The sequence below is a fragment of the Calypte anna genome, chromosome 5 (genome assembly GCF_003957555.1).
Source record: "Calypte anna isolate BGI_N300 chromosome 5, bCalAnn1_v1.p, whole genome shotgun sequence".
NCBI lineage: Eukaryota > Metazoa > Chordata > Aves > Apodiformes > Trochilidae > Calypte > Calypte anna.
This window is the reverse complement of record NC_044250.1, coordinates 2,366,147-2,383,264: the sequence shown is the minus strand read 5'-3', so window position 1 is coordinate 2,383,264 and position 17,118 is coordinate 2,366,147. Positions and strand designations below refer to the sequence as shown.

Genomic DNA, 17,118 nt, shown 5'->3' with positions numbered 1-17,118 from the left:
AGAGACTCAAACCACAGGTAACCTTCTAAAGGGTGCACAGATACTTATGTACTTCTTCAGCTTCAAGCCACAGAAACCTGCTCGTTCTCCACTCATTGAGAATTTTGGAGCATTATGTTCTCTTCATGTATTTGAGTTTTGCTATAAAAGAGGCTACTTGATTTCCAGTGTAAAAAAATTCAGCAATGCAAAAGCTCATTAAAATGCATTTTCCAGACACTTTACATATGGGTGTGTTTGGGTTGTGGCAGATTTATTGCTATGGACTTTGAGATATAAAATGAAGAAAGAAACAAAGTATGTGTTTCAGTGAGGACTGAAGGATTCTTCTTCATTTCTGTGAAAGCATCAAGATTAGGGTTTTCTTGTCCAAATAAAGGTATCAGATTTATTTTTACAACAGCCATGGCCCTTCTTTCATGAGTGGCAGACACACAAATGATGTCAGCAGGTATGACTAACAACTAAAAATAAGGCAGATATTTCTGTAAAGGATACGTAATACCCTATTAATACAAGATCCTTTAGTTTACATTTCTTTTGGACTTAGCCCATTCACAGCTTCCTCTGAGCCCTTTCCCTGTACCATACACTGCCAACTATTGTCACTCGTGCACTTTGAAAGGCTTTACAAAGAAAAAAAATCTGCCTCATCTTCATCCAACGAAAGCATCTTTCATCAAGAGTTGAGGAATTCATCTCTCCTTGACCCTTCTAACTCTCCCAAGTTAAAAAAGAAAATCCACAAAAACATTTCCCAACATTTCCCTTTCACTAATATGGTTTTCTGGTTTTTTATCCCTGTCATAAATGCCTTGCTACATCTTTACTGTGATTAGCCTCATGGGATGGACAGGAGATGAGCACCTCCCCAGGGTCAGGCTGAACATGGGTGAGCATCCCACACAAAAATGCCAACACAAGTTTGAATCCCTCCAAACCCACTCAGGACACCAGTCCCTCAGCATCAGTGTTTTAACAGTGCAGCTACCAAGCTGGCAGAGGACTTGGCTAAGACAAAGCTTGTTATTTCTTAAATGTGAGGCTAAGGTGTTCCCAAAGTGAGGAAAAACTGAATTTTTTGTGCAGGGAGTTGCTAAACCCCCAACAGCCATGGGTATCCCCAGAAAAATCAAAGCTCTGTGCTGACTGGACCAGGGTCTCGCAAGGACACCACTTCCACTTTAACCAAGTGGAATTTTTGATCAGAAATTGAAAATAAGCAGGACCTCCTTAAAGCCAGTGGTTCTGGCATTGGCACAGCTCACAAGAAGTCCTGAGGACTGAATTCTACTGCCTCTGATTTTGGAGGAGGTAGAAGGAGCCAAGCAACCTCTCATATTGGAGTAATTTTTTTTTGTTCTCTATAAATAATTACTTTTTTTCACTAGAATAGAGATGTGAATCCAGATTTAATTGAACCTGGATTTTTGTCACATATGCTAAGTTTGAATGACCTCCTCAACACTGTTACACAACCACGACCTTTTTAGATCATCCCTATCTTTTTTCCCTAGACTCTTCATTCTCTACATGACCTTGCTGTGTTCATTCTTCCATAGTTTTTGGAACAACTGAGGAACCACTGACATGGTAACATGAAACTGGATTTGATCATGTTCTGGAATTTCTTCCTTTGATTAGCAATGGAAATCTGTCATATGGTGTTCCAGCTTTGCTGTGCAAACAGCCTTAAATTACATTTCACATGGTTTCATCCTAAATAAGAACACTGATAATCCCTATGTAGACTTTTTTCCAACTTTTCCTAAAAGCAGACGGGTATGTAGAGAAGTCTCACTGGACTTCACTGCATCAAAGTTCTATAAAATGCTCTAAAATAAGCAGCCTGCAAATGCTAGCCCTCTGCCAGATTTTAATTCAATGTGCAAATCACATACTTGAAGCTGAAATAATAATGCCTGCAGGGATGATTTGATGTTGGATGGGCTTGTCCCCCTGTTTCTAACAGCAATAATTAATTTATAATCAGTTTCAGTAAACATACATTTTTTCCATAATAAAGACTCAAAGCTCTCAGAGCAGACACCCTATCATTTTCCATCAGCATTTTGACACTGATTGGTTAGTGTCAAGTTTAGATCACACAAAGATAAGAAGATATGACAAATAGACTCTTTTTTTTGGTATTGCTTTCTAGTTATGATCATAATAACATAAAGCCAAGGGTTCCTGAACTAGTTTGTAAAAAAATATTTAATTCTTCATTGAAATTTAACAGGTTACCCAGGGAAGCTGTGGCTGCCCCATCCCTGGAAGTGCTGAAAGCCAGGTTGGATGGGGCTTGGAGCAACCTGGACTGGTGGGAAGTGTCTCTGCCCATGGCCAGGGGGCTGGAGGTGCTATTGTTTTATGCTGGTGACAAGGATCTATGTTGATCTTACATTCTCTGCAAAAACAAAGATTTTGCTATGTTTTTACATCCAACCAGTTAACTGAACACATCTCTGTACTATGTCCTCCAAAGAACAAATGATGTTGCTCAACCACACCCATTCTTTACCTGATCACACCTCCTAGATCTCTGTAAACACACTCAGTGTAGAGCTACATGGTACAACCCATGACCCCCCAGATTTTATCCTTTGTAGGCACCAGCAATTAATTGGTGTTAATTTTTTTGAGATTATGAATAAGCAGAGTTCAGGGGTGTGCTTAAATCTTGCTTTTTTAATCTTCCTTTTTTTCATTATATGCAAGAGTTTTTGAATTTTCTTGTCAGTGAACAAGCATCTTTCTCAATTGTTTTGACTTTCCACCAATTTAGCAAGAATTCCATACTCCATATAGACCCCAGGCCTTCACAGTTTAACCATTTTACTCTAGATAACTACCCATTAAATGAGATTTTCTATAATGTTTTATGAAGTGTTCATAAAAGTTTTCCCAAAAGTTCTTGGTCATAATTTTCTTTCCTACCTGATCAGGGTAAAATCAGGGCAGAATCTCCCAGAACTACAAAATTATCTTTTCAGCCCTACAGACATCACCAGCTCCCCTAAGTTTAACCTCCCTCCTTCATCCTTGCATTTAAATTCAATCTGGCACATCGTTTAAGTGCAGCATTCTTCAGATTTCTGTTCTACACTTTCTGAAAGCTTGAGTTAAAAACTAAACCCACAACAGCTTCAGAGTCAGCCACATCCAAAAATAAAAATACAAAAATACCTTCTAATGGGTCTTCGTTTTTTCCCAGCTCCTGTTTACAGGCTCAAGGGAGAAGATATTTGAAGTTTTTCTTTGTAAGGTAAGTAATTTGAGTTGCAAGGAAATTTTCAGCTGCTTAACACTTTTATTTAGGACATTGAATGTATTCCCTCTTATTTGATTTCCATAACTGGTATTTGGTTTGTATGGCCTGAGCAGAAAGTCTGTTAATCCCATGACCAGTTTCACTTGGAAACTGCATAACAACACTCCCTGTAGGAAGGTCAATCCCACAAACTGACTTGCCCACTTCCCCAGCAGTACCTCCTTTCTTTAAAATAATAACACAAAGTCTGGCCTTGATTTTAACATAGTCTGAGTTGGGAATTGCACCTGTGGGCAGAAATTATCCATGCCCTGCCACACTTTCTCCCTAGAATACTTACAGTAGGTTCTACCTACCTACTTAACCTAATCTCATGAGGGGACTCTCTCTACTTAACCAGTAAATTGGCTGAAACAGACTTGACCTTATCCCTGTTTCCCTCCTGAGCTGCTTAGATAGCTGACATGTTTTAAAGTTCTTTTTTTTCACTTGGTACAGAAAGAAATTAAGTGCTCTGTGTAGAGGGCAATGCTGCAACTACTGCACATACTTCTGGATTTTAAGAGAATCACAGAAACATAGAATTGGCTGGGTTGGAAGGGACCTCGGAGATCATCGAGTCCAACCCTTGAACCACCACTTTTACAGTTAGAATGGTAGCTGAACATGCATTGCATATGTCATAGAACTACAAGCAAAATACCCTGTAAAGAAACAAAGGCACAAAAGCACTTTTACTGAACAGATTTCTTTTTTCCCCTAAAATAGAAGACAATTTTAAAATCAAAGTTCCACTTGACAGAAGAAACCGTGGTGGTTTTTTCCAAATTAATTACAGACTCACCTTTGACTCTGTCTCCTTTGTGCAGATGAATTTCCCCTTCTCCTTGAGGTTGATATGGCTTTACAACAATAAAAAGTCTTCCAGGTACAGCACTGTAAAGTTTACGTTTTGGACCCTGATAATCCAAGGCAGACAAAGTGTCCTTGCTGGCACTAGGACTGTAAACGGCACTGGAAATGGAAATTAAAAAACATTTCCTGGTTATTTCAAATGGGAAAAGGCAGTAATTTACCATCACATTAGCAGAATTAAATTAACAGAACAAACATAACTGTCTCCCATAAAGGTACCTAAGCCTGCAGAAGAAATAAATGTTTTTAGCCCTAAACACATGGCTAGAAAACACTTAACACTAATTTTTTTAAGGTTTTCTGCAAATTAAACTTGCATGTTCAGAGACTCTGATGAAGTTTAAACTTTATATGCAAATCACAGATTACAAGTTTTCAGGAAGACTTTAAAATGTGAGTATTAACAATTATTGTTGGGAATGGTTATCTTTGTAATCTTGCACTGTTAAATGACCAATTGAGACAACTGAATTATTTACTAAATGGACTGAATATACAATTTACTTTGTAACTTCAGGGCCTAAAGTTAAATTTTAGGGCATTGTTCTTGTGGCCAATGTATTCTGCAAAAGAACATTTCTTATTGATGGCCACCACCAACCCTCCCAATGACTTCACAATGGTCAGATAAGCCACAAGTCACCAAAGAAAACACAACCTACTTACAGTGAATAAAGAAGAAATTATTGAAAGACAGTGAACAGAAGATCATTATTAAATTTTCAGAAAAATGAGTGAGCTGTCCAAAATAGACAAAAAAGAAATAGCCAAATAGTAAAGAGGCTGGAAATCTCAAGAGACACCTCAACAAATTTGCAGTACATTACTATTCAACCTTTAAAAACACAACTAAAACCTTGAGGTCTTACACAGAAAGTCTACAAACAGAAAATATTCCTGAGAAAAAAAGAATTTTCATACAGATTCATAGGAAAAAGGGTACAAGAGGAACAATTATTTAATAGTGATCTAGCACTGCAACACTCCACTTGTAAAGAGAAATAAAAGATCTCAAACTATGTCAAAATGAAATATAAGGGCTTGAGTTCATTGTTTCTTTGCCTTTTTTTTTTCTAACTAATCTCCAACCAAAGTAGGTGTTGATAAGACTCTCATTACAGGTAAAGAAGTTGTCTAATAAAAAAAACAAAACTAGTGGATCTTTTGTATCAAGAACACTGCAGTAACTTCTTTATCATTTGGAACAGCATTCCCTTTCCCTTCCTTGTTCTGTTCTCTTACTGAAAATGGTGCTAAGGAAGATAAGGATTACTGAAGGGTTTGGAAGTGAGCTCTGGTTGCACGTCTGTAATAGGGTTTGCAAAAGAAACCTCTGCCAATGCTCTCAGCTGTTGAAAGGAGGACAGAAAAAGCTGATATTCAGATCTGAGTTCTTTTGCTCCAACCCTTTCCCTTATGAATGAAGAAAGAGTCATCACAATAAAAACAATCTAGCCCTACAGACTGGATGCTACCCATCCAATTTCTACTTGTATCAAGCTGTACCATCTGCCTAGTCTGGTATCAGCTCTTCACAGTGCCATCTTTCAGCATCTTCTTTTAAATCCTGCTACAAAAGATTAATTTCTTTTCCTTCTTCCTAAAAGAGGAGGGGGCAATGGAACATTTAACCTTCACACTGAATGGATCCTTTTCTCATGAGACAGGTTTAACACTGGAAATCAGGGCTGCAACATGGGTTAGATCACTTCTTAAAGAAAGATCTTTCCTCTCCCTCCTCCCCAGCTCAGGCTTCCAGCTCAGGGAGTCCCGTGCCCTGAAGGGGCAAGAGGTAGATGCAGAAATTTCAGAATTTCCTTATCACCCAGAAGAATGTGATGGTTCCTTGATGGCTGAGCCCTGACTGAGGCTGTGCTGGCACCTCCTCTTGCTAATGCTGGGACACGAATGATGTCCCTTTCCCTGCTGGGACAGGAATGATGCTCATTTTCCTGTCTCTCCCAGCTCCCCCACTCTCCCCCCCAAACTGGTTTGGTATGAAAAGCAGCCTCAGAAAAGACAAACACCTGAGCCACATGAACCTCTCTCCTTTCCACAGTGCAAGCCCTCCAAACCTCATTAGCCCTTTGTCACCCTCTAACCTTCTCCATTAATTAACCTGCCCCTTCTGCTCCAGAACCCAATCTACTCCTATGTCAAAAAGGGCTTTTTCATCTAAGAGAAACAACAGCTTCCTGGTGAATATATTATTTGCAAATAATAAGCAGAGACAGCAATAAATTCCACATTTAGCTGACACTAAGTAGGTGGCCATACAGTTGAACAAAATTTGTGAGGAAAGGATCATATAAGGTGCCATTCGTGACTGCAGAACAGGTCTGCAATAAGAAAAGGCAGTGCTTGCAGGAAAAATTGTATTTAAAATCCTTTTAGTTGTCTTTAAATTTAGAGAGCCTCCAGCTCTCTTTTCAGTACTTGCCCACATTGGACACCTTTGACACAAGTCTGGTTGGTACACATAAAACTCTGCAGCTGGGTAGCAGTTTAAGCAGCTCTTATACTGATGCCCTAAGAGAAAGGCCAAAATTTTATTTCCACAAAATTTCAGGCATTAATTTGGTTTTTACTGTCATTTCTATTAGTTTTCAAAACCACATACTTGCAGAAAGGAAAGAGGAAAGTGGCTGAATAAAGGTAAGCAAATAAACAATCACTTAATAAAAAAAAAAAATTAATTTTTCACTCTGCCTCAAAGGATGATTTACACTTCAAGAATTTGGAAATGTGTTAAATTGTTGGAAATTGGAAATGTATTGGTGGAAAGGCACTTTGTATCTCTTCCAGCTAAACTGATCAATGGCTCCAAGGCAAGACCTCCCACATAAGACCCTCCAGGGCACCCATTCTCTGAAAAGCACCTCGTGGCCACCTCCTGAATGAAGTCACATTACAGACAACATATTTTTAAGCTGATATGGGTCCCTTTGAGGAAGCACAACCCAAATTACAACCAAAGTTACTTTAAAACAAGGTCTTGCCACTACTGTAACGTGCAATAGGTAAGATGAGTTTGCTCTACTGCATGAAACCACTGGCTTAAGAAACTGGCATCCCATTCTTACATTTCAGACAACTTTTTGGTTACTTCTACTCTCCAGCACCACTGTTACTGTCCCAAACAATGCTTGTCAGTTTGTGGGCTTACAGCCAAGAAGAATGTACAAGGTAAGAGCTGCTTCCCTCCATCTTTGCAGCCCTGGTGCAGCTCCCTTGCTTGCACACTTGACAGATGCAGTTCCTAAGTCCTCCTGAAACTGAAGGTGTATTTACAGGGCAGTGCCTTCACAAAGCTGAAACTCCCCTTTGTGATCAAAACCCAGACACAATCCTGTTTTATTATATTACTTACAACACCTACATCACCCTAATAAGTGAGGATTTAGTATCCAGTGGGACGTAGCTGAAGGATATTTGCTATGAGTGCCTGCTAAAGCTCATTTGTAAGTCAAGAGGAAAGAAAGAGCAGCAAAGTCACAGGGTGTAAAGATAATCATGAAAGAAGCCCATGAAGTCTATCACCACCACCTCAAGAAGCCCTTTTTCCTCTTTTCCAGTCAACTAAACAGATCCTAATATTTCCCACAGTTACTCCCCCTGTTTCACTCTGGTTCAGCACACACCTACAGTAGGGAGAACTTAAACAGTCTCTGCCTCATCAGCCATGAGCAGCTCCAATGTAGGTTTCAGACATGACCATCAGTTTCATGAAGGAACCAAGTACCTCAGAAGCCTTTTATTTTTCTGCAAAATGCATTATTTCAACTATTATAAGATCTTGAGAACTAACACCTTGATCTGGAGGTGCAAACTCAGTGATAAGTCACTCCTGAGCTTTGCTGAACTTTAAAGTCTGCCTGGCTGCTGGGGCTCTGGGAGCAAACAGCTGCCTTGGACTGGAGTTTCCAATTAAAAATATTCACACTTGGATGTGTTCCACTGTGCTGCGAGATTTTAGTACCTATGAATTATATTTGTAAAGTGCAAAATGGGCACACAAATAACATAAAAGGACACAGCAGTCCAGCATGATGACCTCAGGGATGTCTCATGCTGTGCAAATAGTCAAAAAGTCACCTGATGTGCCTGTGCTGCTGCCTTTTGGCATCCTCTCCCAGCCTGTTCAGGGATGGCGATCGGCTCCGGGAGGATGAAGTGTAACTCCCCACAGTTTTTACAGTTCCATTAGGATTATTCTGCATCTGTTGAAGGAGATGAGGTGAAAGGCTGCGGTGTGAAGAAGCAGAGGAGGAGGCTGACCAGTCGGGGAGGTTGTTAATGTTGAGGTTGTTGTCACTGTTGGAACGAAGCAAGATCCGAGGCGCTGCCAAGGTGTTTGGGGGTCTCCGCCTCCTGTTGGAATAGGTGGGAGCCTCTCGAAAGGGCACTGTGGAAAGAAAGGCAGCCAGGGTAATCTCAGATGATTTCACCACTCACATGCATTTACCACCCCATAAAAAGATTTAGCAACATATGGCATTGTTTCTTCTGCAGAGACAGAAGCTCTACCTTGCCCGCATAGCTAATTGTATTCATTATCTCCAAAAAAACAAAAACAACCAAGCAACATTAACCTGTTACAGACTTTAGTAAGTAAGTAGGCAACACCAGTGGCATGAGTGTCATGAACAGTCTGAACTACGGTCTAGGAAAGGGGTAACATCTCATTATTGCCAACTTTCTATCTCAGAAAGTTTGTGTTTGTGCTGTGTGGTCACATTCACTCAGAAAACCATGCAATGGGGATGATCAGCAGAACTTTTGATGGGTGATCTTCTAACTTTCTTCCCCCTTTTCTCTCCCTCCCAACAGGGAGAACTTTGTTCCATCACAGGTTCAGACCTAACCTGAAGTCTGTAGTGTTAACAGTCACCTTATCCCCATCTGCCAGGTTAAAAATTGAGGACACTGATTTTTATATTTTTCTCCTGGCAGAACTCTATTACATTGCTGTACTCCCCAGGTACTCCTCTCCTTCTAATCTAGGCATTTCTACTGCATTTATTCCTATTGTATATAGAACATATTACCCAAGGGTAATACACTGACTTTGTCACGTGCTGTGTCCCATGAGAACATGCCTGTATCCAAGGGCTGCAAGATACTACTTAATAAACAGTTGTAACAGGAAAAAAAAAAAAGCAAGGGCAACAACAACAGTGTACAAGAATTTGTACAAGCAGACTACATTTTCCAGATCTCCTTTCCTCACTCTAGTGGGTCACTTTAGTTCCAGGTGCAACTTGAAAGGTAAAATCCCTAATAAATAAATAAATAAAAATAATTGCCCTCAGTTATCACTACATGCGATGGCATTTCCTATCCATACTATAAGGTAAGAAAAGATTAGGTCCTGAAAACTGATGCCTGCCTCCATCCCCATTCATGAAACTACTCTTGTTCATTTAGTTCAAAAGAACTCAGGGAGCAGCAGGATTTGATCCAAAGTGCACATATTTACACCTGAAAAATCACAGTACTATAGCTAACAAAAGACAGCCAGGAATTGCTCTGAGGATTTTATTGAGCCTTTGTAATTTCAAAACAATTGTATTTCAATTGCAAAGAAGCCCCACAAAATATCATCCTGCATGTCCAAAGTGCCAGTAAGTGCCATTTATGAAGTGCCAGAAATGTCTTCGCTTTCAATACCCTTCAAAAACACACAAAGCCCAGAATAAGAATGTCTGTCATACCATGCAAGTAAATAAATTCTCATAAATATTAATATACATAGAAATCAAGCTGTCCTGCCTTGAAATACAGCCTTTAATTGAGAGAACAGAGCAAAATTTTAGGTTTCAGTGCAAAAGTGAAAGCATTATTTATGACATAAAGACAGAACTGCAATTAAAAGAATTATTTATGTCATTTTCCCCAGAAGCCATCCACGATTAAGTGCAATTCTGAATATTTTCAAATAATATCTTTTGTCTTCCTAATGAACTGAAACTTTCTCTGGTAAATATCTCAACAACATCAGAGCAACCAAACAAAAGAGTGAGCAGAGAAGAAAGAGCTTTACATTCATTTCCATATTATGTCCTTTGAAACGAGGACATAATAAGGCACATGTGGTTTTTAAAAGCTCTTAAAAAGTGGTTTAAGCACAGAAGCCCAATATTTATACTAGAACCTGGCAGAAACTCTGGTTTTCTACCCTGAGTTAACCTTTTGTACTTTCTTAAGGGTTCAAAGCAGCAGAGTATGTCACTGAAAGCACCCCAGTGCTTACAGTGTCACACTGAAAGCTCTGGTTAGTACTAACTTCAAGAGAATTCACAGCACTTCTTTCCCAAACTGACACATACAGATTGATGCAGATGACACAGATGTATGACATGATCTATTTCTGACATTCAGCATACGGCTCTAGAAATTATTTCACTAAAGACAGGGATCCTTCCCAGGTACAATAAAGCAGAAGAGCTACTCTGTCATCATTTCAGGACAGGAGGAAGCAGAAGGAACTGAACAGGGGGAATATTTTGCACATAGAGGTTTGCTGGTCCTCAAGGGTCACCACATTTTGCCTGGGACTTCAGCAAACCAGACCTGAGCCTTGGATTTTTTCATGAATTTGAGCAGGTAATGCTCCCAGCAGGCTGCTGAACCACAGATTGAGAAAAAGAAATCTTGTCAACATTGGGGAGATGTTTACTGCAACTTTTGAGAGGTTGGTGGGATATCTCCTGGAAGGAGTGGGAGGGAGCAGGAGGGGCAGGGTGCTCAGGCTGGACGGGGGAATTGCTGAGCACATTTAGAACATGAGATTTTTAGGAAACATAAAACTGAAGCATCCATTCCCACTTGAAAAGAGGATACGTTTTGTATGGATACACACCCTCCAGGTACCAGATCAAATAAATTCTTTTTCCTTTCCACACCTCAGAAGGATTTCACCCAACCACCTAGGAGTTAGCTTCTGCTTTGCTATTAATGCTCTGTTCTCCAGGAGAGCACTACAAGCAAAATTAGCCTTTACTATAGGAAACAAACAGGGAAGGGGACAACTAATTCCACCAATTGACGTGTGTCTAACACAAATCTTTTATAGAAAGAGTTAAAAATAAGCATTTCCATGCTGAAAGTGATTAATATTCCAGCCAACTGTTTCTTTTCCTCAGCAATCTGCAAACTGTAAGTGGGTGGATATCTTTTTAGCTGCTTCTTATAAGCATTATTTATATTATTTTCACAATCAATAAAAAATAACTACAACACAAAACAATGAAATGCAAACGTCCATGCCTTAAACCCTGCTGTAAGCTGGTTTTCCCCAATATTTCCTGATGTTCAGAACAGTAAGAATAACTGTTGCAAAACTTGTTTGGGAACAACACTTGATATAAAATGACATGAAAACGTCTGGACTAATTTCAAGCCCCTGAAGTTTAAAATTATCAACCCCTAAAAGCCCACTTGAAAGTACCATTTCAATCCTTCCCTCAGCTCTCGGAATTCTATTCCTGGCATTTCAAACATCTGAAGGGGCAATTCAGCACCATTCACTGACAAAATTCACCTAGGAAATACCTTAGGTGTCTGTAAATGCATTTCCTAAGGAATAAAGAGCATTTTTATAACTACCTGACTCTTCAGAGAAAAAGCCTATAATGAATAAAGTCATATCCTGCCTTAATAATCAGTTGCCTAAATGGACTATCTAACCCAAAATAATTCTGAAGTAAGAAATTGCAGGAATTGATTAAATATAGAGTCACTAAGCCAGTCATATTAAATGTACACAAAAAACCCACCGGTCTGAAACATCAAAGTGTTCTGCTTTCATTGCTTACCTTCTTTCTTTGTGAAGGCATTTAACAAAGACTTCATTTTCCCTTTTTACTTTAGCAGCAATCCCCTCATTACATAACCTTTGCTGGGAAGAAAGAGGCAAAAAAAAAAAAAAAAAAAAGAAAAAGAAAAAGAAAAAATAATAAAAGGAAAAAAATAAATAGAAAAAAATAAAATCAAGCTACCCAATTTCTATGTGTTCAGGCTGCTTGCACCCTGACATAAGCAGCAGGTTTCTGGGCACTGTGTAATTGCGAGCATAGCCGGGCATGCAGTACCCAGCGTTCTGGTGACAAAGCCCACCCCACATTCTGTCTGTCAGCTGGGAGCCAACTGTGCATAGACTGGAGCTGCTCAAAAAAAAAAAAAAAAAAAAAGAAAGGAAGAAAGAAAGAAAAAAAAAAAATCTTGCTATCTTTCACAGCATTAGTCATGTGAACACCACAGCCTCCCAGGCGAGACTTTTGCTTCCTGCCGCTGTGCGAATGCCGCGGCTGAGGGAGGTGCAGGTGGTCCCAGCTCTGAGGGGGCCAAAAATTCCCCTTGGAAAGGGCAGGGGGGGAGCCAGGAGGGGAAAAGGGCTTCACAGCCACTCTGCTGTCTGCAGCTGGCAAGAGGAAAACCTTCCCAGAGAGGAGAGCTGCTGCTGAGAGCATGGAGCTTTTCAACTTGCACAGCTGACTCAGGGTCCTCAGAGGCTTTTTTTGCTCTTTATTTCCTTTTTGGTCCTTATTTCCTTTTTGGTATTTACTTCTCTTCTTCTCCTTATTTCCCTTCTGTTCCTTATTCCCTTCTTCTCCTTATTTCCTTTTTGCTATTTATTTCCTTTTTCTACTTATTTTCTTATTGCAACTTATCTCCTTTTTGCTACTTATTATCTGTTTGCTGCTTATTTGCTATTAATCTGCTTGCTTATTGCAATGCTCCAAAGAGACAAATTTGAGGAAAAGTAGGGATCACACCAAGCTTCACACAGTGACTACGTGAAGAGAAGAGACAAATCTGCCACTAACCAGAACATGGCCCATATTCCAGTCTGAAACATATCAGATACAAGCACAATTCTTTTCCACTCCCCTTCCACTGCACCAGAATAAAAAAGAATTTCTTTTTTCATGGGGTAACAATATGAAAATCTCACCAAGCCATTTCACTAAATGCCAGAGAATAAATGCAGTTTCTAAAGTGCTACTTCTGAAAAAAAAAAACCTGTCTATAGATAGCTATGCCAGCCAGTGCAAACGTGCTCCCAGAGGAAGAGCAAATAACTAAAACTGGGAAGATAGGAAGCAGGGGGGAGGTGCTAAAAATCATAAAAATTTAAGCATAACTACTTAACTGTAAGATACAAAAATTCCAAAGAAGAGAACATGCTTTTAAAAAGAAAGTAATCGACAATAAAAAACTGCCTTCAAATAGTATGAAGTACATAATAGTTAATAAACATTTATTCCATTTCAGACATCTCTGCTGATCACTAATGAATCTGTTTTGAAAATTAGGTCTCTCTCTCACTGAGAAAACTGTTTTAAGAAACACAGAACAGAAATTACTTAAAATGCATTTAACCTTTATATCCATAACAATCTCACATTTAATATCATACTGAAAAGAGTTAGCATAAATAAATTAAGTTTAAACTTAATTCAGTATTCCAGTGTCAACATGGTCTATACAGATAGGCATATTTCTCCACATTAATGTAATTTTATGCTTTGGTTCAATTTACTTGGACCAGGTGGAAAATCTCACCAGAGGAAATGTTGGACACAACATCTGTACAGCATTACCTGTCTTTATTTGACAGGAAGGATTTTCTTTCTAACTTTGAAAAGAAGTAAAGCTTTCTAAGTAATAATTTTGAACTGTTACTCACTACCTTACAAAATTTCTATGTGCATTAATTAGCTCCCCAGAAGAATCAATACCATTTCCAGAACAAGCCCTGCTATGCCAGACCAACTGTGCCACTAATTCCAGTTATAAGCATCTGTACACTTCTTCTAATATCTTCATTTAAACTCCCTGCTTATATTTGGAGCTACAGATTTTGCATTCCCACAGGACTTTCTAACCAAACCCAGCCACCAGTATGCAAGGGCTCACTAGTTCTGGTACTTCTCCTGCTTCAATAGCCTGAGACCCCCAGAAGTGACTTTTAGGTGGTAGCTCCTGAAACGCTCAGCTAGGAGATTGATTTTTGCTTACTGACAGGGCTGAGGTAAGTCCTTTGGAGAACTTAGACAACTGTTTTCTGGTGATCCTTACTTTTAGCAAGATATTAAAGGCTCTGAGCTGCAGAATGTCTCCTTAGCTGTAGGCACTGCTGTAGTGCCTGTGGGCACGAGGTCTCCCTGGGAGCACGTCTTCATTTTCCACCTTGTAGGGTGATGTCCTTTAATGATGATCCAGAGCACAGGCTGCTCCCCACCTACTTCAAGAGAAGAATTACCTCTCGTGCCCCCAGGAAAAAAAAAAAAAAAAAAAAAATCACTTCTTCCCTATGCTCAGTTCTGTGCTTTAATCACCAGAACACCAGTCACAGAAAATTACATCCAGGCTGAGCATTAACTATCTCGGAAAGAATGGGATCTCAGGGTTGCTCGTGGTTCTCTAAGCTGAAAGTCCTGGGTGTTGCACTGAGGAGCTGACAGTGCTGTAGGAACCTGGGAGCTGAATCCTCAAACTGCCTTTTTTAATGTGGGTGTCAGTGTTTCAAAGCAATGATGGTGGTGGTGTGGTGAGGAAAGGGTTAACCTGACTGTGATCATTCCTGTCTGTTCATAAAAACAGTAAAATAAAAACAGACAGGCAACTGTAGTCAATCAAAACCAGTTCCAGGGGGTATTTTTATTAGATTCTTGCAGGAGCTGTAGCATTTCATCATCTAGAGGTTACTAATCAGTGTTATAAAAACATCAAAAATATTAAAGGCACTTGAAATTATTGAGTTCTGTGAAAACTGAGGGAACTCTTTCTGATCCACACCATCAGATGTATCACCTGATGAGTGATCTTTTTATTCCATTTAGCTGTCTGTCTTTTCCCCAACGCAGGAAATATAATTTCTTCCTACATGGCAGAGCCTACTGCAATAAACCCTATTGTACACTTGGAAAATATGACAATCAAGGCAGTCAGTCAATTATTTGCAGCTGCAGTTTTTGATTTTCCCTAATTTTCACTAATAGCTTATTACAATTTGTTTATTTTAATTCAAGTCCTAAAATCTGTGGTGTTGGGAAATTGGAAAAGAAAATATTCCAGCAGCTTCCACCTTTTTCTGAAAGACTTTCTGCCTCACAAAGGCAGTCTTGGCATTATTAGCTCAGGACAGAAACCTAATAATTGGACTGTGCAACTGCAATACAACCCACAAACTGGAAGCATCCATAATCTGCAAATCGTGAAGAAACTTCCAGAGACAGGTGAGGAAAGACCTAATTCCCCCAGCTCTTCTTTAGGTGCTCAGGAAAATATCTGTGAGTTCTGCATGGGGATGTCTCTGAAAAGAAGAGGCCACCTTAGGGAGAAACCAAGACATGGACTATCAAGTTAATTTTGGTTAGCTTTTTTTTTTTTTTTTTGCACATTGGTAACATCAGGTTCCCAAATTTTTAAAGGTATTTCAGTCCATGCCTCCTGTTACACATCTATGGAAATCAGTGGCTTACAGACTCCTGAGGATCTATTTTCAGGCACTTACATGTCTTAGAAAAAGCAAAAAAATACCTGCCTGACCAAACCTATGCTCTTGCTTAATGGTCCCACTGACACACCTTTAAGAGCAAGGGCTTCTCAGACCACAGCAGAACACAGATATGATTGCCCTGATTTAATCATTTTCTTTTTAGTCCATTTTGGACATCTTGCCAGAAAAAATCCCTTTAACTTGTATATGCATTTGTTAAAAATACAGCTCTTAGATTGTAGGGATGCATTTCTCTCCACTATAAGAGATGCATGCCAAGCCAACAGCTAGACAAGAAAAGATGGATCCATATAGAGAGTAAAATACAAAAAGACTTCTGGAAAAAAAAAAAACCAAAACACCAGCCAACCAAACTCCAAACCACCCAAGGTACAGGGCTTCTAGATTACTCACTCCACAAAGCCACAAGGTAGTAAGGAACACAAGCAGTGATGACAGATTCAGAAATAATACACCTCAGGGGAACAACTATACCTATTTTACAAAGCAAAGGTTGGGGATTTTCCTTATTTTTATGAAAAAAATGGGGATTTTGTGGAGGAAAGCACAGTTAAACCAGCAACAGAGAAAAGCAGATGAGACCACTGCTCAAAGACCCCAGCCTTAGCTGACCTAGCATTAGTATCTCTCACCACATCACTGTGAGCATCTTCTTACCACCCAGCTACTACTGGTGTCAGCCAGCTCCTGTTAGTATCCTGAAAGGCAGCTGATCCAAATGTAAAGGGTAGAATGGGGGCAGGAGACTGTGTGTAGGGAAGGACAGCAGAGGGATGGCTGAGGAACAGATGGCAAGAGTTACCAATTAGAAAGAAAAAGAAAAACCAGCAGTGTGAGTTCCATAGCCATGTGCCAGACATCCCTTCCATCACCTGGCATTTCTATTACACTTCTGTCCCCAAACTTTGCTCCCCATGGAAAGTGTCACTCTGCTCTCATGTGAAACCCAGTACCTTGGCAGAAGCTGCTGAAAAAACAATCACAAGGAATTGGAAAGGCTCTTGGGTATCCAGGAAAGGCCAGAGCTGTTTGGAAAGCTCAAGTAGAGGCAATTTTTGGTGTGGAGGAGTCAGCTGGCCAATGCTGGGCTCTCCAATTCTGCAGGAAAAACTTAACCCAATTCCTCCTATTAGCAGTACTTTAACAACTAAGCATGTGTCTGGGGGTAGGTTTCAAGTAATTTAAAAGCTGATGAATAAACAGGTGCCACATAAATAAAGGGAAATGAAAATCAGTCCCTCTTTCCTACCATGCTCATGATTATGTACAAGCCCTCACTAAGACTGCAGCAAGATAAAGCAAGAATAACACTCAAAGAGCTGCATGCTTCTGCAGAAGACTTACTTCACCTTAAGGCTTTACTTTCAGATGCTGACACAACATCAAGAAGACACAGAGAAAC

General features: G+C 39.7%; 1 protein-coding gene across 3 annotated transcripts in view; it reads right to left on the bottom strand.

Moving 5' to 3' along the window:
* Nucleotides 1-17,118, bottom strand: part of SHANK2 (SH3 and multiple ankyrin repeat domains 2) — a 243,806-nt gene that overhangs the window by 164,520 nt on the left and 62,168 nt on the right. For 2 of the 3 annotated variants that reach the window (XM_030451306.1, XM_030451304.1), the window contains 2 exons: nt 8,285-8,594; nt 4,119-4,288 (listed from right to left, as the gene is read on the bottom strand). In XM_030451306.1, the coding sequence (XP_030307166.1) occupies nt 4,119-4,288; nt 8,285-8,594 (480 nt within the window). Of the gene's footprint in view, nt 1-4,118; nt 4,289-8,284; nt 8,595-12,006; nt 12,336-17,118 lie in introns of those variants that run through there. The other variant, XM_030451305.1, reaches the window with a different exon arrangement.